Below are 25,442 nucleotides of genomic sequence, written 5' to 3' on the forward strand. Positions count from 1 at the left end.
TCCTTAATTGGCCATGCTCCCTGCCAAGCCATTGGCAGGATTTCCCCCCCTTTATTTCTTTTCTTTTTGCTGAGGGAGCCCAGATTGCGGTCTGTCATCTTGATTGATCCCCTCCTTCTCCAGCTCAGGTCAGTATATCAAGTGTTCGCCAAGGGGGGGGTTTCTGCAAGAAATGGCCTAGTGACGCTGGCTGCCACTTCTGAAGAGCAAGAGGACCTGACGGATCTCCAGAGGGACGAAGAGAGGGGAGAATATACATTCCTTGTGCGGTGGGAGTTCTCTCCAGTAAAAACCCTCAGCATGATTGCTACCCATCAAAACATGACAACCGCTCTGGTGAGTTCTGCCTGTAGGTTCAGCTAGTCAGTTTGCCCTGAAACTGTGTGTGTGTGTGTGTGAAAGAGAGAGAGAGAGAGAGAGTGAGAGAGAGAGAGAAAGAAAGAGAGAGATGGATTAGACAGACTTAGGGCTTCTTTCGCACTCTGGTTCGCCCCAATATTGAAACTTGGGAAAGTATATTTTTGGTAGAAAACGCCAAAACCCATGGGCCTAATTTAGTTGAAAGCTGATTTCATCACATGTGCTGTTTTGCACATTGCACTTTGCGGGTTAGATCCAAATTGTTAACATTAGTTTTGCATAGTGGGTCAGACGTGCTTTCTCCTTCAATATGAGGCTTTTGCAGCCGCTAAAAATCTCCTACGCACTTTGGCAGGGGGTGGGGTGGAGAAGAAGTGAAGTGCCTGACTAAAAACATCCATTATTGCGGAGTTTATTTGATATTTATATTTTTTTTAAGCATTCCAAAACGTTTGTCCTGGCTGTATCAAGGTGATTCGATATTGCAGTTCACAATGTGTGATACTGCTATGGTTGGGCAGTAGCCAAAGCAAATTAAAAACTGAATGGATGTCTAATGTTTCATCTGTTTGGTATTATGAGACCTGTTACTGTATATGCTCCAAAGAATTGCCGGCGTTTCCCTCACTCATCTAAACAGGTATCTCCCTTCCCCCCCCCCCATCCTTTTTTCTGTTCAAGGCATCATTTAAAGGGGTACATTTAACACTGAGAATTCTAGATAAGGGGCAGCTGTTCTCTCTTGGCTTCAGGAGAGGGGGGGACTTAGGATGCTTTCTAGTGCGGAATACTTGAGCAGTTCTGAGGTGATTATACGGTCTGCAGAATGAAGTTATGAGACTAAGAATCCTGGACTACACTGCATCAGACTGCAGGACGTGTCTTATGTTTTTGAACGCTTTCCCACCTTTAAATCAACAACAAACTTCTCAACAGGCTATAAATTAGGAAAATGGGGAGAGAGAGGTTTTGCACAACTCTTACCATGGTGTGTGATTTTACTAGATGTAGGGGCAGCTTTCCCAGGTAGGGTGACTGAAGAGTAATTTCATGCACACAAGGCTGTCAATTAACAGTGGGAAAAGGTGGAGAATTAGCCCAGGTTATATAGCACAGAGGGACGCAGGTGGCGCTGTGGGTTAAAGCCTCAGTGCCTAGGACTTGCCGATCGAAAGGTTGGCGGTTCGAATCCCTGCGGCGGGGTGCGCTCCCGCTGCTCGGTCCCAGCGCCTGCCAACCTAGCAGTTTGAAAGCACCTCCGGGTGCAAGTAGATAAATAGGGGCCGCTTACCAGCGGGAAGGTAAACGGCGTTTCCGTGTGCGGCTCTGGCTCGCCAGAGCAGCGATGTCACGCTGGCCACGTGACCCGGAAGTGTCTCCGGACAGCGCTGGCCCCTGGCCTCTTGAGTGAGATGGGCGCACAACCCCAGAGTCTGTCAAGACTGGCCCGTACGGGCAGGGGTACCTTTACCTTTACCTTTACCTTTATATAGCACAGACACCACTAAATTGTGCCCATGCAATGGCTAAAAGTGACCAGTGTGGACCCATGACATCACTGACTTGAATTTATCTTATTTATTGACCATTTCCCTGACACCTAACTCCTTGTGGTGCTACCACAAATGGTGATTCTCTCACCAGCGAGAGAATATTAACTGAAGTCCTATTAGTTGTCTTGAGAATATGCAGAGTGTTCCTCTACTGAGGCTATGTGGTGCAGGGGCAATGAACCCGTTCAGATATGCCATGGGATCCTGCTCTTGGCAGTAGTTGGCAGATGCGATAGAGGTGCCCAGGCTGCTTCGGTTAAATCGGACCCACAACCTGGAGCTGCCCTCATCCAGTACAGTGGTACCTCAGGTTAAGTACTTAATTCGTTCCAGAGGTCCATTCTTAACCTGAAACTGTTCTTATCCTGAAGTGCCACTTTAGCTAATGGGGCCTCCCGCTGCCGCCGCGCCGCCAGAGCACGATTTCTGTTCTCATCCTGAAGCAAAGTTCTTAACCCAAGATACTACTTCTGGGTTAGCGGAGTCTGTAACCTGAAGCATATGTAACCTGAAGCGTATGTAACCCGAGGTACCACTGTATTTGTATACTGCCCTATACCCGCAGACCTGAGGGCGGTTACAACGTACTTAGATTCTGTCCTGCAGTGGTAGAGAACTTTGTACCCTCCAGCTGTGGCTGAACTTCAGCTCCCATCAGCCCCAGACAGCATTGCCAATAGCCAGGGGTAATGTGGGACTTTATGACATCTAGAGGACCACATCTGGAGGTTCATTGTCCCTGCTTTATAGTGAAACCAGCTAACTCTAGGATTTTCCAATACAGTGGTACCTCGGGTTAAGTACTTAATTTGTTCTGGAGGTCCATTCTTAACCTGAAACTGTTCTTAACCTGAAGCACCACTTTAGCTAATGGGGCCTCCTGCTGCTGCTGCGCCGCAGGAGCACAATTTCTGTTCTCATCCTGAAGCAAAGTTCTTAACCCGAGGTACTATTTCTGGGTTTTGTTGTTGTTTAGTCGTTTAGTCGTGTCCGATTCTTCATGACCCCCTGGACCAGTGCACGCCAGGCGCTCCTGTCTTCCATTGCCTCCCGCAGTTTGGTCAAACTCATATTCGTAGCTTCGAGAACACTGATCAGCCATCTTGTCCTCTGTCGTCCCCTTTTCCTTGTGCCCTCCATCTTTCCCAACATCAGGGTCTTTTCCAGGGAGTCTTCTCTTCTCATGAGGCGGCCAAAGTATTGGAGCCTCAGCTTCATGATCTGTCCTTCCTGTGAGCACTCAGAGCTGATTTCCTTCAGAATGGGGAGGTTTGATCTTCTTGCAGTCCATGGGACTCTCAAGAGTCTCCTCCAGCGCCATAATTCAAAAGCCTCAATTCTTCGGTGATCAGCCTTCTTTATGGTCCAGCTCTCACTTCCATACATCACTATTGGGAAAACCATAGCTTTTACTATATGGACCTTTGTTGGCAAGGTGATGTCTTTACTTTTTAAGATGCTGTCTAGGTTTGTCATTGCTTTTCTCCCAAGAAATTTCTGGGTGACGCTTCAGGTCTGTAACCTGAAGCGTATGTAACCTGAAGCGTATGTAACCTGAGGTACAACTGTACAAGGATGAGGTCAGGAGCATCCTTTATAGCAGTTGTGGGTGGACTTTGTGCCTCTAGATGTTGCTGAGCTACAACTCTTATCAGCCCCAGCAGGTATGGCCAATGACCAGGGATTATGGAAAATTGTAGTCCAGTAACATCTGAAAGACCAAAAGTTCTCCACCCTACTTTGTAGGAAAAGCTTGTTCCTTGACCTGCCTTAGACTGGAAACACAATTGCCCAGGGTGGGACAGGTTTGAATGTGGGGAATTTTAAACGCAACAGCTGCCCACAAAGTCTCTGTTGTGGGGAACTTCAATCATAGCTCTCAAGAGAGCTGTAGGGCCACCATTGCAGCATGGGGAGCCAAACTCTGGCTTCCAAGTCCAAATGTTTCAGGAGCAAAGATGTGCTTTGGGTGGGCCATGAACTCTTCCTGCCGGGCTCTGATCCAAGCTGCTTTGGCAGCTCCCTGAAGTGATCTCTTAATTAAGACTGAAAATACCCGCAAGGCGGGGGAAAGAATAGAAATGGTGCCAGGCAATTAGTTTAAAAGCCCTGTGGGTTTATAGATCAATAGGAGAGCTAGCCTCTATCAGCCCTTTTTTTTTTTTTTAAATTGGCACCTCCTGGTTTCTATAGGGGAAGCAAAAAGTAATAAATGACTAGCCTAGAATCCTATTCCAGCCTGAGGAACATTTTTGTGAAGAAGAGCGGACTGCCTTAGGCCATACAACCTGTATTCACAGAACTCAGTGGGATGTTTTTTATGAAGAAGCATCATGGATATAGATGACTTCTCCATTAGGCCACACAGCCACACCTGCCATGATCGCAAACCTGGACTCTTGCATATCAGTGGTGCTGTATTTTGGAGTTTATGGGGTGTTAGGGGAGGGGCAGTATTTCTAGTGGGGACATGTCATGCTCCTTCTGAGGTAGTTTGCCCATCTTTGGCCCCTCTACCCTGCACTCAACTCTCACCTGTGGCTCCTAGAAGCTTTCAGCATGCAACATCAGCCACACCCTGGCTTCAGCTGGGAATCCTTTTGACTCCACCGGAGGGAGCAAAGCCAGGTTACTCCATGAATCCAGTTTACACCTAGGAATCTGGTCTTTTTAACTCCACTGGAAGAAGCCAAGCCAGCGTACTCCTCCCTGCCATACGTTACTGGACTTCCAAGTTTCTAACGTCATATCAGCCCCAGTGGTCAATGATGATGGAGGCTGGACATCTGAAGGCCACCTTGTTGGTTTGGGCACCATGGCTCATAAGCTTACCATGGTTCATAAGCATACCATGGTTTATGCTATCTGGCCATCTCACAATCAATGGTTTTTGGAGCAGGTATGGTCTTATAACTCATGGAAGGAAATAGATAGCCCTCTTCTGCTTGATTTAACATGGGACAAGTTAAACACTCATAGCTAAACTTGGAACGAAGCAAGCTGGTTTGCAGTAACCGAGGATCTTTTCTCTCCCTCCTCATGCAGAACATGGGGTTCAGCAGCTCCCCGCCTCGCAACTGGAAGGGAATTGGGATCGCAATGTTGGTAGTGGCAATGCTGGCGTCGGTCATCATTGTGGCTATCCTGATGCTCACTCCAGGTAATATTAGCAGGGCAGGGTGCTTTCGTGGACGGTAGCTTAGTTAGGGTTGCCTTATGCCCAGATTTTCTTGAGCACGTCTGGGATGCCAATGATGGAATTAGTGTGTGGGGTGAAATCAGCAAACTTTTTGCAAAAAAACCTCAGCAACCTTCCCAAAAACAGCATCACTTTTTTTGTGTCCAGATTTTTACTTCTTGAAATATGGCAACCCTCAGCGTAGTTGAAGGGACGCGGGTGGTGCTGTGGGTTAAACCACAGAGCCTAGGACTTGCCGATCAGAAGGTCGGCGGTTCGAATCCCCGCGACGGGGTGAGCTCCCGTTGCTCGGTCCCTGCTCCTGCCAACCTAGCAGTTCGAAAGCATGTCAAAGTGCAAGTAGATAAATAGGTACCGCTCCGGCGGGAAGGTAAACGGCGTTTCCGTGCGCTGCTCTGGTTCGCTGGCCACATGACCCGGAAGCTGTACGCTGGCTCCCTCGGCCAATAAAGCGAGATAAGCGCCGCAACCCCAGAGTCGGTCACGACTGGACCTAATGGTCAGGGGTCCCTTTACCTTTACCTTTAAGTGTAGTGGAAACCTTTGACACCTTCCTGGTCCTCCAGGGGTTAAAAAGCGTAATTGGAGTATTTTGCTTTTTAAAAACGAGAAGCATTAAAAGGGAAATCAGCTGCCAGCCACCTGTGTATGTAATCTGAATAAACTGGTGCAATGCAAGTCGAATTAGGCACTGCAGATTCTTTGCATAATGGGCTATTCGCGCAGAAGTACAAGACTTCATTGAGTATACCCTTTGGAGACTCAGAGGTGTACATAAAAGCAGGAGCCAGCTCTCTTCCTGGTGGGCCCAGTTTCCCTTCCTTTTACTCTTCCAAGATGCACAGCCCTGCCTCCATGGCAATGCCGATCTCTTTGCTGATTTGCACCTACTCACTCTGCTTTTCTGCTTGGCTGTCTCAAAAGTGTTGGCTATAAAAGTCTGGGAGCCAGGCGGGCAGTGAGCACATTGCCAGGCACCTGTAACTAAGGTCGCGGAGAAATTCGGATCCGTTCACATTTGAAGGCCAGCCTACACAGTTTGTGCTTTGTGAAATAGTACGCAGACTGAAACACAGCCGTCCTTCAAAATCTGTGCTTCTCTGAAGTTGGCAAGCCATTTCTCCAGCCAAGTAAATCTGTAGTGCCTATGGCTAGGAGGATAAAGAGTGCGACCCATTGGGGCAACCCAGTCAGATCGGCAGGGTACAAATAATAAAATAATAATAATTACCGTATTTTTTGCTCTATAAGACGCACCAGACCACAAGACACACCTAGTTTTTGGAGGAGGAAAACAAGGGGAAAAAATATTCTGAATCTCAGAAGCCAGAACAGCAAGAGGGATCACTGCGCAGTGAAAGCAGCAATGCCTCTTGCTGTTCTGGCTTCTGGGATAGCTGCGCAGCCTGCATTCGCTCCGTAAGACGCACACACATTTCCCCTTACTTTTTAGGAGGGGAAAAGTGAGTCTTATAGAGCAAGAAATACGGTACACATCTGTGAAAGCTGCGTACAGAAGTGCATTGTATTAGGGAAAATACAAACATTAGGAAAAATGGGTATATGAGGCAAAATTGCAAGTAAAAATGGCCAAATTAGGAAAAATCTGCACTAAAATGCTGGTGAAATTCCCCGAGGACTTTTAAAAAATATTGCCAGCTGTTGTGGAAATGTGCAGAACTCAATGGAAGACTGGAAATAGTAGAAACGGAAATGGACATATTTGACAGTCCTTGCCTCTGCAGCACAGTTCCACTTTTTGCCTTCCTCGCACGTTTAGTATGCATGCCGAAGCGCTTATAAAAGGCCTGTATGTCTTGAGGAATCGGTGGCTCTCTTGCTGTTGTTGACCTCCAGTTCCCATCTGCCCCAGCCAGCATGGCTCAGCGGTCAAGAATGATGGGTGTTGTAGTCCAACCACACCTGAAGAGCCACAGGACTCCTGTCTGTGCTCTAGATTGCCCAGAACACACAGTAGTGGCGCTGCACACTACTAGCCAGCTGTTCACCCTTGTCTTTCCATATCTAGAAGACCCCCCAGTTGGCTTCCGCACTCCTCTGACTCTTGATGACCTGGAGAGTGATGATCTCCAACTTCACCAACCCCAGATACATTGGGTGACAGGTGAGTTGTTTTCCTCTGATATGTGCTAGAACGCGGGCGTGTCAATAAGATGTTCAATAAGCCAATTTGTTTGGACTAAAGGCTGCTGGGTGGGATTTATTCCACACTAGTGGTTTTACGAGGAACCAATGTCTTTTATGAACCAACAGTTTGGCCTAGAAAATGCCCCAAACCTCTTCTACGGTTCCATATGGCAGTGGACATTCAGTAACATGGCAATATGTAACCTGGGGACATGGGCAGGGCTGTAGCTTAGCGGTAGAGCATCTGCTTAGCATGTCGAAGATCTCAGGTTCAATTCTTGGCTACTTAAAACCCTGCTGAAAGCATGGAGAATGTCTGCCAGACCATGTACACTGCTGGTGGGGAACCTATGGACCTCTAAATGTTGCTGGACTGCAGCTCCCAAAATCCTCTGCCAGGGGTTGCAGCTCAGAAACAACTGGAAGCCTATAGGTTCCCCATGTCTGACATAGGCAAGCTTGAGCTAGACACTCAAATGGCCTGATTTTGTATAAGAAAGGCTCTTATGGAATTTGTGTTTCCTTCTGACCTTCTCCTTGGGGAAACCCTGACAAACTTCACAGGAAGTCCAGAGTATTCAAAAACAGTTTTGCTAGAGAATCACAAGATAACAATTTTTTTACATATCAACAAATACCTTGATCATGACTCCATGACCCAATCCACCCTGAAACATCGTCTCCAGGGACGGAGGTGTATTGAATGAGAAATATGTTGATTGGCTACGCAGGCACAAGTTGAACCAGTTTACAAGATCAATTTGTCACATCCAGATCCAATGAAAACCTTGCTCTTCAGTCCATTTTGAATGTTCCTAAGTACTTGCAGCCCCTTAGATTATTTAACATATTGCTACAAAAGTTAGGTGCCTCCCAGTGGCAAGAGCCCATGGTGCTCCAGGCACTCACCCAGGGTCTGTGGTCCTTTGGAGAATTGAGACATGATGGAGATTGTCATAGCTTTAAGAAATGTGGTTTATTCACCTATTTACACCTTCAGTCTCCATGGAGGGAGTCCAGATCTTACAGCATGGCCATTTCAAGGGGGGTTTGTCCCTCACAGCTGTGCAGCCAGCCTTCAGCCAGCCTGCCCAAGATGGATCCAAGTATTTCTTCTTCTTCCTTGTTCCCAGAACACCCTGCTAAAACTCTCTTTTCCTGTCACCTCACACCCAGTTACCCTGGCAACTTTCCAAACCCCTAGAGCAAAGACGGAGGACAGTTCTCAATGCCCCTCAATGGCCCTATATTGTTTCTTAATGGGCCTAGCTTGACCAGGTCGTTTTTTGCATAGGCTAGTTCATGAATTCCTCTATAGCTTGTATTTCTCCCTTCACATCCCAAATAACTGAAATCCTACCATTTAGAAATTTATAGGGTTTAGCGGGGGACCCCCCCCTTGAAACCTATAATGGTATTTTCCTCATTTCAGGGTCAAATTAGATGTGACATTATTTTATTTATTTGTATTTGTTTTATTTTCCCTCCTTGCCCCACCATAGTGCCCAAGAGGTTCCCAACAGCAGCTGTAGGGAATCCTGAGTAGCTTGCGGACCCTGGAAGCTGGGTGGGGAGAGGTTTTCTTCTCCCTGTTGCAGTCTCAAAACAAATATCCTCTCTGAAGCTGTCCTTTGTATTTCAAGGGAAGTGTCCTTTGGCACCTGTGGGAGTTTCCCCTCAACTGCAAATAACACCTTCAGAGAAGAGACTTGTTGGGAGTGTGGCAGGGGAAATAAGAATTAAACTTCTCTTTACCACCCGCCACACTTTTGAGGCTGCTCTGGCCTGACTGCTGTTTACAAAAAAAGGCACACATGACTGTGATGTAAACAAAATCTGCTTCTTTTCCCTTATGGGGTATCCAAGAGCCCGTATAGAGTCCTTAAGTGGGTTCCCTATTGGTAGGATAAAATAACAGAGGCCAATCAGAGAATATTGAGAAGCAAAGCGGCTAGTAAGCTTGATCTTTATTAAACTGTTGCAACAGGGTCCCCACTCACCACATGCAGGAGGGAGGAGGAACCCAGAACAATGGTGCGCACACCCTTATGGAAACTTTTGAAATTGCCCACCCTGTAGCTCAAGACCACCACCAAAAACATCATACATAAATCATAGGAGGAGGCAGTCTACAACAGAAATCCTGTCTGCCAGGATACCTGACAATGGCCAGTGATTGTTTACTTGGGCAGCCTGGCCATTATTTTGTGATGGTAAATACTTTAATTCTGGAATCCAGGTCACAGGCTCACCCTATTCATACGCAAAGATGCCCTTTAAGACAGGTAAGCAAAAGACGATGGAGGCTTTCCCATTTCCTTCCTCCTCGCAGAGAAACATTTGAGGTCAATTTGGGAGAGTCAAAGTGATTTCAGGATTATTCTCCTGTACTATTTCAGACACGTGGTTTACATACTTATGTAGGTGTTTGCCTTGTAAATTTATGAATATTTAATTTATGTATCTGAGACCTTAAATTCTTATAACAACTGCATCCATGCAATTAATGCCATGTGTAGTTTAGTCCTCAGATACCACAGCAACACTTCTTTTTAAATGTTCTAAAGTCTGGATTCAACATCTAGCTGTGGGAAAGGGGTTAAAACCTTGTGGATGAAGCAAAGGTGAATTCTGCAATGGAGGGCTTCTTGAATGGGGAAGTTTGACTAGAGTTGGTCTGGAAAGCAAACCACCTATTTTCTTTTATTTTCTCAGCCGCAGGCAGTTTCCTTCCCTTTCCTGTGCTTCTGTAGAAGAAGCCAACTTCTGTGTATTAAATGTAATGTCACTATTTTTGCATTTGTTAGTTGTTCTATACACACACTGTTAAGTTGTGGGTGAACATATCAGACGACACAGCGATTCTTCAAACAGCTCTTGTTTATTCACAGGCCAGGACAGAACTGAACTGAAGGGTTCAGCCAGCCTGCTTATATAGAGCTCCACTACAATGCAATAGTAACAATTTTCTAAAACTATCCAATCACTGAATGTCACTTTCGATCCCTTATTTGCATAACTATCTACAGTATCCCCCTGCTGGCCCAGGGTGAGAACTTCAGTACATAACACACACAAAAACCTCTCGAAGTGTAAGATGAGTGTGGCGTGTAAGTAAGTTGAGAAGTTAATTTGGGCACCCTGCTTGCTTGCTTTTTCTTTGCCCAGACGATGAGTTGGTGGAGCTCAGCGATACAGGGACCGTGATGAAGTGGCACATTGGCCAAAAGAACAGCACCCTCTTGGTGGAGGACAGAGATTTGGTAAGAACAGCGGCTTGCAATCCACTGCTGATCACAGACGTTTAGGAGATCCTTTGGAGCCAAACTATGGGTTGTCTCCAACGTAGCACTACGTTAAAGTCATTTAGCGGAATCCTTTTTTTCTGCCGGTGGAATGTTTTGTGTCAGTGGAAGCAGGTTGCTGGTAATTTTCTTGCACAATAGATTGTGCAATCTGTTGCACTGTGAGTTCCCCCTAGTGACCTTGTTGCGTTGGATTTCTCCTTGCTCAACTCATCCACTCGGTCAAAAGACCTTGTACTAGCAGGCAGAGAAGGTTGGATATGTCGTGAGACTAAGGTTCTTAAGAGCAGAAGCAGTAAGGCAAGGCCTACACAATCATTCAAGCCCAAGCCTGCTGTTAACTGCCAACAGCAAACTGCCAAGTCACTGTGACTCGGGACTCATCTTGGATGATGATTCATTCTCCCTATAAAAAGTACCCAGCCTGTCTATGGGCCTCAGTCAGAGAGCTGTATGGATTGTGTATGTAGTAGTCTGTGGAATAGTGCTGCTGCTGTTGCTATGTAAAGCTAAGGCAGACAGAGTGGCTCCAGGACTCTAGTAAATCACTAACTAAGACTGTGCCTCTGTGAAGAGTCAGATAGCTGCTATGAGCACTCTGTGTATGCTCTTTAACTATGCTGTTTCTGAAGAAGTTTGTTTTCTTCAAGTAAAAGTTTTATTCTGTTTATAAAGAAGACGCTGCGTTGATTAATTTACCGCTGCGCAACAGGATACAACCCAGGATCTCTAAAAATTGGTATGCAGAGCATCACAAGACAGATTCCTGGAGCACTGGAGTATGAAATGAGCGGTATGCTCCTTACCCGTCCTCGTACAGCGAGGAGGAAGGGCTTTTCAAAGCTGAGCTGCAGGCAACCTTCAAGTGGGAGTCCAGAATGAACACAGCTCACTGGAAAGAACTCACCGAAAGGCACAGATAAGGATGGATGAGGCCAAAGCCACAACTGAAGGCATTTGGCTATGGGAGCTGTGAGGGTGAAGCCTCACTTGCTGAAAGCCAGCAAACTGTCAAGTACCACAGGAGCATAGGTAAAGGTAAAGGGACCCCTGACCATTAGGTCCAGTCGTGACTGACTCTGAGGTTGCGGCGCTCATCTTGCTTTACTGGCTGAGGGAGTCGGCGTACAGCTTCCGGATTATGTGGCCAGCATGACTAAGCCACTTCTGCCGAACCAGAGCAGCGCACGGAAACGCCGTTTACCTTCCTGCTGGAGTGGTACCTATTTATCTACTTGCACTTTGACGTGCTTTTGAACTGCTAGGTTGGCAGGAGCAGGGACCGAGCAACAGGAGCTCACCCTGTCGCGGGGATTCGAACTGCTGACCTTCTGATCGGCAAGTCCTAGGCTCTGTGGTTTAACCCACAGCGCCATCCGCGTTCCCCACAGGAGCATAGCTGTCAACTTTTCCCTTTTCTTGTGAGGAATCCTATTCGGAATAAGGGAATTTCCCTTTAAATAAAGGGAAACATTGACAGCTATGCACAGGAGGGGCAAGAGGGAAACTACAAAACCCATAAACTTCCAAATCTAATGTAATGGCCAAAGTGCCATATCAATATTTTGCCCCTCTTCGGTGCTTGAGGAACCATTTGCGCGGTAGAGACACCCTCATTCCACTTCCACCTTCACTGTATCATCAGCAAGTGTTGCTGTTTACAAGAGAAAACTGCAGACAACTCTAGCTGAGATATGCCCAGAATCTTCCTTCTGGGGTAGGTGACCCCAGAAGATCAATTTGGGTGCCCCTGTCCTGATACAGAGCTCTACAGATGACTGAGAGCAGCTATCGGTTCTTCCTTCAGGTGGGAAAGGTCTGCAGCTCAGTGTTTTGAAGCAAGAAAGTCACTGGCTCCATCCCAGGCATCTTTAGGTAGGATTGAGAAGAGACCACTGCCTGAAACCCTGGAATGCTGCTGTCAGTCAGCATAGAACTTCTGGCCCTCCAGATGTTGTTGGATTCCATCTCCCACCAGTCCTAGACAGCTTAGCCAATCTTCAGGGTTTTTGGGAGTTTCCCAAACAGCTGTTGTTGGACTACAACTCCCATCATCCTTAGCTAGCAGGACCAGTGGTCAGGGATGATGGGAATTGTAGTCCAAAAACAGCTGGAGACCCAGTACCAAGAGATACAGACAACACCGAGCTAGATGGACCAATGAGGTGACTAAGTTTAAGGCAGCATCCTATGTTGCCACAGCAGACCAGACTCCTCGTCAGGTTGCTCACCTGTTCTTGGGCTCTGAGCACCTGACAGGCTTCAATATGAAAAAGAAAATAAGCTTAGCCTCAATAATAGGAGCAGTTGCCCCATCTTACATTAACAACCCCATTCTTCTTTCATCCCCTCTTTCCTTCCCATTCCACAGCATTTCTTGAAAGCCTCCCGCTTCCAAGTGTCACCGGATTTGCAGTTCCTGCTTTTGGCTTGCGATGTGCAGCAGGTAAGAGCCCAAAGTGCTTGCAGGCTGGTTAATTCCTCCACCCAATGCAAAACCTTTAAATACCTGAGGTGCTGGAATCGATCCACCCGCCACCTGCCCTAGAAAGGGTCAAGATTTATCACTAACAGAATCTTGAACAGGCCAGTTGGTGCTGAAATTGGCCGCCTTTCTCTGTTCCCGTCTTGGATAATTATAAACCATACAAATGTGCAAAAGTGCGGAGTCACCGTTCTCCATGCCAGCTGTGGAAAATTAATCTTGCTTCTCTATCCATTCCTGCTAATACACCAAAATTTTCTAATGGGACTGTAGTCTATCTCATAGGTGGGGAACCTCTAGTCTGTGGGCCTGATTTGGCCCACCAGGTCTCCCCATTTGGACTGCGAGACTGTTGTGGCCAAGCCACACATACCTGCCCTACACCTGACATCATATAGGACGCCCGGTGTGGGGCTGGTAATGATGCAGCTAGGCTATAGGGCTGTTTGAGCAGCCATCAGTTTGTCGGTGGCTAGAATGAACTTCTGCAAAGGCGCCAGTAAGAGGGGCTAAACCAAGAACCACAACTCTGGGAGCTGTGAGAAAGGGAGGGTGAAGCCAGACTTGCTAGAAGCCTATGAACTACTAAGTGTAGCAGTACTGGCAGCTACAGGTACCAAAAATCGGGCTTTGCATAGGCCATAGCTCAACTCCTTTCCTCATCCTATCCCATCCCATGTCAATTTGATTATAAGTGAAAATCATGCCTCTCCTTGGATTTCCAGTCCACAAATGTCATCTAAGTGCATCTGTGATCACACGTCTAAGGTAAAGGACTCCTGGATGGTTAAGTCCAGTCAAAGGCAACTATGGGGTTGCGGTGCTCATCTTGCTTTCAGGCCAAGGGAGCCGGCATTTGTCCAAAGACAGCTTTCCGAGTCATGTGGCCAGCATGACTAAACCGCTTCTGGCGCAACAGAAACCAGAGCGCATGGAAACACTGTTTATCTTCCCACTGCAGTGGTACCTATTTACTACTTGCACTGGTGTGCTTTCAAACTGCTAGGTTGGCAGAAGCTGGGACAAAGCAACAGGAGCTCACCCTGTCGCGGGGATTCGAACCACCGTCCTTCTGACTGGCAAGCCCAAGAGGCTCAGTGGTTTAGACCACAGTGCCACCCACATCCCTGCTGATGTCGGACCTAAAAGGCATCAAAGTCTTCAACGGGATTGAGAGGTGGAGCCAAGGTCTGCACCATACATTTTAAAGCACACGACTTGCCTCAAAGAATCCTGGGAGCTGTAGTTCTTTAAGGGTGCTGGGAGGAATTGTAACTCCGCAATGGGTAAGCGGAGGTTCCCAGAATTCTTTGGGGGAAGCCATCAGTTCTAAATGTGCTTTAAGTATATGTTGTGGATGTGACCCAAGTATATAAGCCTATCCAGCTTGGTTAAAAGGTAAAGGGACCCCTGACCATTAGGTCCAGCCATGGCCGACTCTGGGGTTGCGGCGCTCATCTCGCTTTATTGGCCGAGGGAGCCGGCGTACAGCTTCCGGGTGATGTGGCCAGCATGACTAAGCCGCTTCTGGCGAACCAGAGCAGCGCACGGAAATGCCGTTTACCTTCCCGCCGGAGCGGTACCTGTTTATCTACTTGCACTTTGACTGCTAGGTTGGCAGGAACAGGGACCGAGCAACGGGAGCTCACTCCATTGTAGGGATTCGAACTGCCGACCTTCTGATCGGCAAGTCCTAGGCTCTGTGGTTTAACCCACAGTGCCACCCGCGTCCCATCTAGCTTGGTTAGGTGAAGGCAAAAAATAAAAAAAGGCAGGTAGAGTAAATGGAAATGATCCCTTTCGCTCCTAAGGGTCTTAGAGCCAACATGGTGTGGTTGACTGGGGAGTGGTGGATTTGGTTGAACCACTCAAGCTCCAAAGGAATCCAGCTTTGGGCAAAACTTGTCCATCACTTCTTCCTATCTGATTGCCAGGCAAGCCAACCACCTTGGTTATCATTAGCCAAAGCAGCTGCAGAAAAAGGGAGAATTGATGTCCCAGGAAGCGTCTACTGTTCCACACTAACATCATTTTTTAAATTTCCTGCTGGTCTGTAGGTTTTCCGCTACTCTTTCACAGCTCGCTACTTGATCTATAACTTGGGCACCAGGTAAGAACTGGACCTGCACCATAGGACGAATTTATTCAAATAGAACAACGAGGTCTTTATTTGCTGTATTGTTATTTGCATCTATTCCATCATGTATGCCCCACTTCTATATCTTAAAGGGGTCCACAACCTTTGGGACCTGGGTCACATGTTTTGTGAGTACCAAAAATTATTATCCTACTGCTGTGGATTGGCAGAGCAGCTTTTTAACATAAACACACATATTCTTCATTCTGACACCCTTTACATTTTTATTTTTTTTAAAAACCCCAGTGTTTGTAATACTTTGTGGTCTTAGTAATTATGTGATTAGTTATGCTTGTTAAAAGAACATTTAAATAAAGAGATCTTTTTTATTTTTATTTTAAAAAACACCCTTCCTGCTTTCCTGTAGGCTGACAGCCAATTTGCCATTATGAAATCTCTCAATAGGCATTACGGTCTATGCATAGGAATTAATGTGAAATCCATTAGCAGATTACAGTGCTCAGCGATTGCATACTTAGGATTTTTCGCTCAATGAATACACAGCTGAGTTCCCAGCATGTACTTTGTGCGGAAACTGCATGAGGGGTTTGTCACATCTTATAATACTACACTCAGGTTTCACATTAATTCTTACCCAGAAGTTCTCGCTGTGCTGGAGTCTTGTAACTTGTGAAATATATTCCTAAATTTACACAGACATCTTCAGCCTTTCCCCATTGGGTTAGTCCTCCAGATCTTTAAGTAAACAAGGCTGCGTCATTGATTGTTCAGCACCAAATATTTCTGCTCTGGTTCGTTGTTCCCAACCCCATGGTTTCAGCACTGTATCATAAACTTAACGGTTGTTTCGTTTCACTTTACTTCGTATTTATATACTTAAGCCTAGATTATTTTTAAAATATTGAGTATATTCAAGGATGCGGTGGGAAGCTGTGGGGTCCCCAAATCACCCTGACTGTTGGCTGTGCTGGGTGGGGTTGTAAAACAGCTGGTGAGCTGCAGTTTCCTTGTCCCTACTTTATTAAAAGCACACACCATAAATCAAAAATTTGAAGCTGTTTGTTGCAACTACGGCAGTATATCTTCGGTTATTTTTGCAGAATTCCCTTTTAGCTTTGGAGAGGGACTAATAGATTACCATAATCCCTTGTTTAGTCTCTCTTACTCCCCACCCCCCAAATTACACAGTCTTGCCAGTGGCGTAGCGCGGGGGTGCAGGGGGGGCGGCCGCACCGGGTGCAACATCGGGGGGGGCGCTAATCTAGTGGAAGAGACTCGAGTGCTAAAATCCACGGTTTAGGGGGCGCAAATTACTTGCCTTGCCCCGGGTGCTGACAACCCACGCTATGCCACTGAGTCTTGCTAACAGTGGACCAGGCGTTAGCGTAAGAGGCCCTACTGCCCTCTTTCCGCCTGCCGCACTTCCCAAATAATTCTCCTGCAGGAAAGTGGTCTCATGTTTCCTTTTCCAGGGAGACCAGCAACCTCGATGTGCCCAAGGCAGATACTGTTCGTCTGCAATATGCAGCCTGGGGAGCCCAGGATAACCAGCTGGTAAGTACTTATTCAATTTATTTACATATTCATAAATTCAGGGCCAGCTCTGCCATTAGGTAGAATGAGGCTGCCACCTCAGGTGGCTGGTCCTGGGGGTATTGATTGCTTTTCCCCACCCTAACCACCCCCATTCTTTCCTCTCTTTTTTGGAATAATTTTGGAATAATAATACAGAGCTGTCTTGCCCACCAAATTAATTCATTACCTGAAAAGCAAGTTGGTGACTGCAAATTTGTGTTATTTAGGCAGCAGCCCTAGTTTATTTTTATTTTTGTAATTTTTAAAATTTTTATTGACAAAGTAATAATCATAAATAAATAAGAATAAAAATGTGCACCCCACCACTGAGACCATTCCATTGTAACTATCCAACCTCCCAAAATTTCAACACCTCTTGCAATGGTTTGACCCCTTTCTGTTTTAACAGTACAAATTACACAAATGCCCTCAAAATCATTTCTCCTGCATATTTCCTGTCTTACCTTAATGGCACATATTAATTTATAATTAATAGCAATATCCTACACCTCTTTATACCATTCTTCCATTTTATATTCTGCTTGCCCTTTCCACTTCCTATCTATAATAATTCATGCAGCTGTCAATAAATTTGTGAGCAAGTCCTTCATAGCCTATGAACCTTCCACCCCATCGTAAATTGAAAATAATGCTACCTCTGGACTTTTGGTGAGCTTTAACCCAGTGATTTCTGTTATCACCTTAAGCACCCTTTGTCAAAAATAAGTGTACATATTTCCACCCCCACCACATATGAACGCAATTCTCTGTTTCCTGGCATCCCCTCCAACATGACACCAAATATTCCTTGTTTATTTGATTTAATCTGACAAATTAAAGCAGCCCTAGTTTATACTAATGGGGGGAAATGGATTAGTGGAAATTTTCAGTTTGCCTCTGTTTCCTTCCCACCCCCAATCTCTGGCAAGGTTTGCCCAATGGTAGTTTTCTTGTTGTTAATTTCATATGTCACAACCAAGAACAACACAGATCAGCCTGTGACTTGATTTCCATCCTCAGCAGTTTGAGTTAGAGCTTTGTGAGCATGGCTGCTGCTGCAGCAGCAGCAACAACAACAGTTGATCCCTGTGGGCAAGACCTGGAGAAGGGATCCCTAGTGGATAACGGCAACATAAGCCAGCAATTTGCCTGTGAAGTTGCTCTTTGGCTCCCCAACCTATTTAGTTAAGGTTAGCCTCCCTAGAAAGTTGCTGTGATCACCCGTGGTGCCACTGGGGCAGGACTTTAGGGCAGAAGAACTCTGCTGACTTGGTGAAATATACTCGGAGTCGAGAGTGGATTTCATGCTCTTTATTCATCTCATAGTGGTGAGGAGGAATGGAAGTTCCCCCACAATATCTGCTTTATATACATTATTTACACAATGGGCCCCACATGATTGGCTAATTCCGGGATTCTCCTGTAGGCCAATCAGGTTGTGGATTCACTTCCACCTGGAGCTGGATTGGGTGGCTCCTGTGGACCAATCAGACTGCTGCATTGTTCTAGGACCAATCAGACTGCTGCATTCTGAATCCTATTGTTCTAGGACCAATCAGACTGCTGCATTTTGGATTCTATTGTTCTAGGATCAACCAGACTGCTGCATTTTGGATCCTATTCAACTCAGTACATAACACCTGGGGAGTGGGGGTGACAGATTGAAAATACAGCAGGGTTGGCTTAACACATTTTGAAGTAAAGGAGGGAATATGCCTTGCTGTCTGAATTGGGAAGCCCCCAATTCTATACAATTCAGTTTGGAATCTAAAATTATCGAATTGCATCCCTGGTAGCGATCATAGAACCAGAGGTTTTGGACGAGCTGATCCAGTCATCTTACTGATTTATTCCCTTCCCAGGTGTTTGTCCTGGATAACAACATTTATTATCAGCCTGGAGTCTCCAGCCGGGCCAAACGCATCACCACATCTGGATGCCAAGCAGTTATCTTCAATGGGATTGCTGACTGGCTATATGAAGGTGAGTAGGTCAAGGCCCGGGACGCAGGTGGCGCTGTGGGTTAAAGCCTCAGCGCCTAGGACTTGCCGATCGAAAGGTCGGCGGTTCGAATCCCTGCTGCTCGGTCCCAGCGCCTGCCAACCTAGCAGTTCAAAAGCATCCCCGGGTGCAAGTAGATAAATAGGGACCGCTTACCAGCGGGAAGGTAAACGGCGTTTCCGTGTGCGGCTCTGGCTCGCCAGAGCAGCGATGTCACGCTGGCCATGTGACCCGGAAGTGTCTCCGGACAGCGCTGGCCCCTGGCCTCTTGAGTGAGATGGGCGCACAACCCCAGAGTCTGTCAAGACTGGCCCGTACGGGCAGGGGTACCTTTACCTTTAGGTCAAGGCCCTATAAACACAGTCAGGAGTCCTGGGGCAGCAGTCTTCTAGGGGGTGGCATCGCCCCATCCGCTTTTCAGTGCCGAAATAACACAGTGGAATGCTTTCACACACCTGTGATTTTAAAAGTCTTGCCTTTACTTCTGAGGGCTTTTTTTTTTTTTTTTTTAACAATTGAGCAGTGTACAAATTTTATGAAATAAACAAAAAATAGTTCCTCTCAATTCTCCTCTGAGTTCATACAGTGGTGATTAATGGCCATTTTGGAGCAAGGGACGTGGGTGGCGCTGTGGGTAAAACCTCAGTGCCTAGGACTTGCCGATCGCATGGTCGGTGGTTTGAATCCCTGCGGCGGGGTGAGCTCCCGTCTTTCGGTCCCAGCTCCTGCCCACCTAGCAGTTCGAAAGCACCCCCAAGTGCAAGTAGATAAATAGGGACCGCTTTATAGCGGGAAGGTAAACGGTGTTTCCGTGTGCTGCGCTGGTGCTGGCTCGCCAGAGCAGCTTCATCATGTTGGCCACGTGACCCGGAAGTGTCTCCGGACAGCGCTGGCCCCCGGCCTCTGAAGTGAGATGGGCGCACAACCCTAGAGTCGGACACGACCAGCCCGTACGGGCAGGGGTACCTTTACCTTTAGGAGCAATTTGCACTTTCTCCTGTCTTTTAAGAACTCAGCAAAACATCAATAAAGGCTTAGTTCAGTTTAATTAATGTTAAATGAAGCACTCCAAAGTGCAGTGAAGTCCATTGGCCAGTTGTGTCTTCCATGGCCTGCAGGGGAAGCTATTCCTTATTTAACCTTTCAAGAAATAAACATGCTGCTTTCAGGGATGGCATTGGTAGAACCGTTCAGAGTGAGCTGCCTGTTGAGGCCTGAAAATAATGGGTGAATGAGAGGGGAGGGGTCTGAACAAGTAATCTAGGTGAAAGTAACAGAGACGCAGATGTTTTCAGAGACAAAGAGTGCCCCTTTGTGCATTCTGCATTTCTCATGAGGAAAGGAAGGTGGGCTCCAGCAGTCGTGGTTTACTGCTTGATACTCATATCTGATATCCCCCCCTTGCTTCCAAGAGGAGATCCTGCAGACTGCCAGCGCTCACTGGTGTTCACCTGATGGCATGTGGCTAGCCTATCTTTCCATCAACAACTCCCTGGTGCCAAAGATGGAACTGCCCCAGTTTCTTGGAGGAAAATACCCTACCAGCCAACACTATCCCTATCCTAAGGTGAGTCTCACTTCTATCCATAGCTGTCAACTTACAGATTTGAAAATAAGGGACCAGCAGCCTCAAAAATAAGAGATCAGCAGCCAAAATAAGGGATTTTCCAGGCACAGGTATGTTCAACTTCTGAGCCCCTCCGAGCCAAAGGCAGAAAGCCAGACAGCAGCCAAATGAAGCCTCAAGCGGTGGTTCCCACAGCGCAGCAACCCGGCAAAGGGAATGCAGCAAGGAAAACCACCGTCACCTCTCCGCTGGGAAGCGCTGAGCAAAGGCGAGTCCCCAGGCATCGTGGCCGATTTGATCGGCCGGCACAAGGCATGCAAGCTCCAGCCCGCAGTCGTTCTTAGACTCCTTATTGGGTGAGCAACGCAGCCAAGCAACACAGCTGGAGCCTCCCTCCTCCCTGGCCGGCAGGGAGGGAGGGAGAGGAGCTGCTTCCTTTGAAACCTGGGAAATTTAAGGGACATCATCAATAAGGGACAGCAGTGGGACATGGCGCTGGGATAAGGGACTTTCCCGCCAAATAAGGGACGGTTGACAGCTATGCTTCTATCCTCTCCTACAAGGGGTGGAGTAGAGGGAGGCCAGCAGTCACAAGGATGTTTAGGTGACCTTAGAGCAGGCATGGCCAAACTTGGCCCTCCAGCTGTTTTGGGACTACAACTCCCATCATCCATAGCTGGCAGGACCAGTGGTCAGGGATGATGGGAATTGTAGTCTCAAAACACGGATCTTTAGCTAGCTCTTTCTGACATGACTCACAACTCCTACACTCACTGACACACTGAACTCTGAATACTGAACTCTGAACACATTCCAGTTAGTAGGCCATTAATTATCACTCCCTTGAGAGAGCTTGACCAATCAGGGAGCTGTCTCCATGCCTCTGTTATCACCAGGCAGACTTACTCCTTCAGATTGCCTCCTGGCTATCTGCCAGACCTTAAGTGACTCTGTGTGAGTAGCTGCATGTACACAGTTTCTCAACATCCCATTATCCCTAGCCATCCTAGCTAGTGCTCATGGGATCTGTAGTCCAACAACATCTGGAGGGTCACAGGTTCCCCATTCCTATGGAATAGGGTTTGCTTGTACCACAGGCCTGTCTATTAGTGCATGAATGCTTATGACTGATGACAGCTCCTGCTGTTGCTGCTGACTTCCCACCCTGACGTGTTCCTTGCCCTTGACTTCCTCCTGTCTCTCCACTTTCTCTTTTCTTCTCAGGCCGGACAGCCCATCCCTTCTGTTCAACTCTTTGTGGTGAACCTATCTGGAGCGCTTCACCTGCTGGAGCTCCTACCTCCAGAATCCTTCCAGGGCAGGTGAAGGGGAAGGGCGGGTCAGAGTTGCCTGGTGGAATTCTGTTTCCCTTTATCCAAACAGCTGCAAGTTCAGGAAGCGTGTCCTTTGAGCCGTGTGGCCACACTTCCGATCCAAATTCGTTCCCCTTATACCCGGTGCTTTTTTTCTATTAAAAAAAATGTTTAGGGGTACTCTCATTTTGACTCAAGAAAATCACCATTTTATAGTTCAAATCAGGAAAAATAAATACACAAAATTACAAAGAGTACAAAATGTTTAGGGGTATGCGTACCCCTGAGTACCACTGCTTAAGTCTGTAAAAATTTGCTGGTACTATTGTTGTTGCTATTGCTGCTGTTTTTTTTTATATATATATAAAATTTTTATTGGTGTTTTTTTTAACATATCATTTTCAACAGTAATTAAACATACTTTTACATCTTATTCAAATTTTTGACTTCCATCAATCCTGCCTGAAAATCTTCCAATCTAATCTCTCAGTATGCATTTCTTATCTTCCCTATTACATTTCAAACTCATAACCAATATCTCGATCTTTTTCTACTTTGTAACACTTCGGATATTTCTCCTTACAAAACTTCTTGTAGTCCTACTAGAGTAATTTGTTGATTACAGTTGCTCTTCAAATAATTCATATACTTCTTCCAATCTTCTGTAAATCTCTGGTCTCGCAGGTTTCGAATCCTTCCTGTCATTTTGTCCAATTCTGCATAGTCCTTTAATTTCGTCTGCCATTCTTCTTTCGTCGGAATTTTTTCTTGTTTTGTTGTTGTTGCTGCTGTTATTACTAGTGTCATCATCACATGCTCTGTTGACCTCCCACCTGGACTACTGTAATATGATGTATAAGGGGCTGCGCCTGAAGGCTGATGTAAAAATTGGGGTCTTGCTTTTGCTGCCCAACTCCATGACTGGTCAGAGAAAAATGAATGGAGGCAGGATCCGGTGGAAAACAAGGCAGATATTTATTATTTCTGTTGCAACAGAGTTCCCTGCCCCACTTTCAAGAAGGGAGAGGCCCTGAACAAAAGTGTGCAGGAACCTTTAAAGACTTTGACATTGCCCTTAGCAAAAGACCACCCCCCAATCATACATACATACATCATAGGATGCAATCTATAGCAGAAATCCTGTCAATACCTGACAATAGTCACTGATTGCATTACCTGAGAAGCCTGGCCATTCTTTTGTGATGGTTAGTACTTTAGTTCCAGAATCCAGGTCACAGGCTCACCCTATTCATAAACAAATATGCCCTTAAGATAGGATTTGTAAGCGAAAATACAATGGCGGCTATCCACAAGCCTTCGGAGCGCAGCGGGAACTCCTGCTGCGCTCCGAAGGCTTGCGGATAGCTGCCTGAAGCCCCCGGGACGCAGTGGGAGTTCCCGCTGCGCTCCGGGGGCTTCAGGCAGCTTCAGCGAAAGCAACGCGAAGCCTCCGGAGCACAGGGGGAGCTCTCCCTCTGCACTTCGTAGGCTTCGTGTTGCTATCGCTGAAGCCAAGGAGCCTGCATTCCCTCCATAAGACGCACACACATTTCCCCTTAATTTTTGAAGGGGGAAAAGTGCATCTTATAGAGCAAAAAATATGGTAGTTTCCTCCCTCCCAAGCATGCTGGTTTCACTACTGCTCTCTTTCCAGGGAATATTACATCACCATGGTAAAATGGGTGGGGCACTCCCGGTTGGCTGTGCGGTGGTTAAATAGGCCGCAGAACATGTCTGTGCTGAGTCTGTGTGAAGCTGCGACAGGGACCTGCACTGAGGTGAGCTCCGTTACTAAGTATTATAATACACCTGTATTATTTCGCTATGACATTCCTCTATCCCACGTTTCCTCCAAGGTGCTCAAAGTGGCGTGCACCTGATTCTCCCCCACCTCACAACAACCTTGTGAGGTAGGTTAGGCTAAGACAGGCACCCCCAAACTCGGCCCTCCAGATGTTTTGGGACTACAACTCCCATCATCCCTAGCTAACAGGACCAGTGGTCAAGGACGATGGGAATTGTAGTCCCAAAACATCTGGAGGGCTGACTTTGGGGATGCCTGGGCTAAAAGATGGTGACTGGCCCCAACGGGCTGTATGGCAGAATTGGGGTTTTCACACCTGGTCTTCCAGGTCTTGGTATTTAACAACTATACCAAAATTGTCCCTCGTGTATTTCTGTGTGTGAGAGAACTGGGTTTCTCTACATGGTGTCCGTACTATAGCTACCTTTTAAAAGTCGCTTTTTAGAAAGCCTTTCAAAATACACCTTTTAAATGCATCCTTTCATCAAAGGGGGGATAGAGGGTTCTAATTTAGTACCTCAGGGAGTTAATAAAGAATACAGGAGTGGGGTTGTGGTTGGGGGTGTAGTATGAGGTACCAGGGTGACGTTTTGTCCTATTTTCTCCCAAACGCTTTGCTAACCACGTTTTGCATCCTCTTAGAGATACAAAGTGACTTCAGATTTCTGGGTGGACATGCAGGTAAGAGGCTTGAGATCATTTTGCTCCTTTATTATTCCCTATGCCAGGCCAGCTACATTCCCACCTCTCATCAGGAAATTGCTGTTTATCTGTCAATCAACTGACATATATATTTTTTTCTTCAAAATGTCCATGTCAATCATCATCGCAAACAAAAAATGACCATTCATTTAGCAAGGGATGTCAGGTAACCTAAAAGACCCAAGTTGTAAATGTTTGCTATCCAGTATAAGCTAGTTCTGCTCCCGGCTGATGGCAGAAAAGCAATAGCAGCTAAAAGGGATGCGGGTGGCGATGTGGGTTAAACCACTGAGCCTAGGAATTGCCGATCAGAAGGTCGGCGGTTCGAATCCCCGCAACAGGGTGAGCTCCCGTTGCTCGGTCCCTGCTCCTGCCAACCTAGCAGTTCGAAAGCACATCAAAGTGCAAGTAGATGAATAGATTCCACTCCAGCAGGAAGGTACACAGCGCTTCAGTGTACTGCTCTGGTTCGCCAGAAGCGGCTTAGTCATGCTGGCCACATGAGCTGGAAGCTGTACGCCGGCTCCCTCGGTCGATAATTTTTTAAAAAAACAAACAAACAAAGCAAAACAAAAAGCAATAGCAGCTTGGAGAGGCCTTTGTGTATGGAAGCAAACCTATTGCCAGCTTCTGATATTCTGGCCAATAAGTGCACAGCCACAGAGATGGTGGACAAGAACTTAAAAATGCCTTCTCCAAATTATTCATCCATTTTATAACATGAAATGATATCACTATTTGTGTTTAGTTTTTCTGCTGGTTGTTTTGACTTTTGATAGTTCCTTCGGTGTGTCCTCGAGGGGTGGGGAACCTGTGCGGTCTTCCAGATGTTGTTGGATTTAATGGTCGGGGTGATGGGAGACAATATCTGGAGGGCCACAGGTCAGCCATCTTTGCCTCAGGCTGCGTCCACTGCCAGCACCAGGAAATCCAGGACCTACTGAATATTCACAGCTTGGCCCATGACCCAAAAACCATGAAACATTTTTTGCTTGGGGGTTGAGGAGTTGAGGAGAAACAGAGGACACAAGGCAACCCGAGTGGAGAGGGAGAAAGGGTTGGCTTCGCATGCAGAAGCGCCATGGTTTAATCTTCGGCATATCTGTGGTAGGCCGGATAGAGACTCCTCCCGGAAGTCCTGGAGATCTGCTACCAGTCAGTGTAGACAGTACTAAACCTAGTGGACATCGGGCGGGGCTGTGGTCTAAACCACCGAGCCTCTTGGGCTTGCCAGTCAGAAGGTCGGCGGTTCGAATCCCCGCAACAGGGTGAGCTCCCGTTGCTCTGTCCCAGCTTCTGCCAACCTAGCAGTTTGAAAGCACACTAGTGCAA

The 25,442-nt window shown here is 46.8% G+C and overlaps 1 protein-coding gene across 1 annotated transcript in view; it reads left to right on the forward strand.

Moving 5' to 3' along the window:
• The window catches only part of LOC310839879 (inactive dipeptidyl peptidase 10-like), a 52,210-nt gene that overhangs the window by 1,159 nt on the left and 25,609 nt on the right, over window positions 1–25,442 (forward strand). Inside the window, exons 3-14 of the mRNA XM_083728836.1 lie at window positions 124–336; window positions 4,959–5,073; window positions 7,142–7,237; window positions 10,429–10,523; window positions 12,937–13,011; window positions 15,108–15,160; window positions 16,621–16,702; window positions 18,586–18,706; window positions 20,137–20,291; window positions 21,516–21,613; window positions 23,259–23,382; window positions 24,051–24,089. Of these exons, the coding sequence (XP_083584962.1) occupies window positions 124–336; window positions 4,959–5,073; window positions 7,142–7,237; window positions 10,429–10,523; window positions 12,937–13,011; window positions 15,108–15,160; window positions 16,621–16,702; window positions 18,586–18,706; window positions 20,137–20,291; window positions 21,516–21,613; window positions 23,259–23,382; window positions 24,051–24,089 (1,266 nt within the window). The remainder of the gene's footprint in view (window positions 1–123; window positions 337–4,958; window positions 5,074–7,141; window positions 7,238–10,428; window positions 10,524–12,936; window positions 13,012–15,107; window positions 15,161–16,620; window positions 16,703–18,585; window positions 18,707–20,136; window positions 20,292–21,515; window positions 21,614–23,258; window positions 23,383–24,050; window positions 24,090–25,442) is intronic.

This window comes from Podarcis gaigeae (genome assembly GCF_964106915.1).
Source record: "Podarcis gaigeae genome assembly, chromosome: 2".
In the NCBI taxonomy this organism is placed as follows: domain Eukaryota; kingdom Metazoa; phylum Chordata; class Lepidosauria; order Squamata; family Lacertidae; genus Podarcis; species Podarcis gaigeae.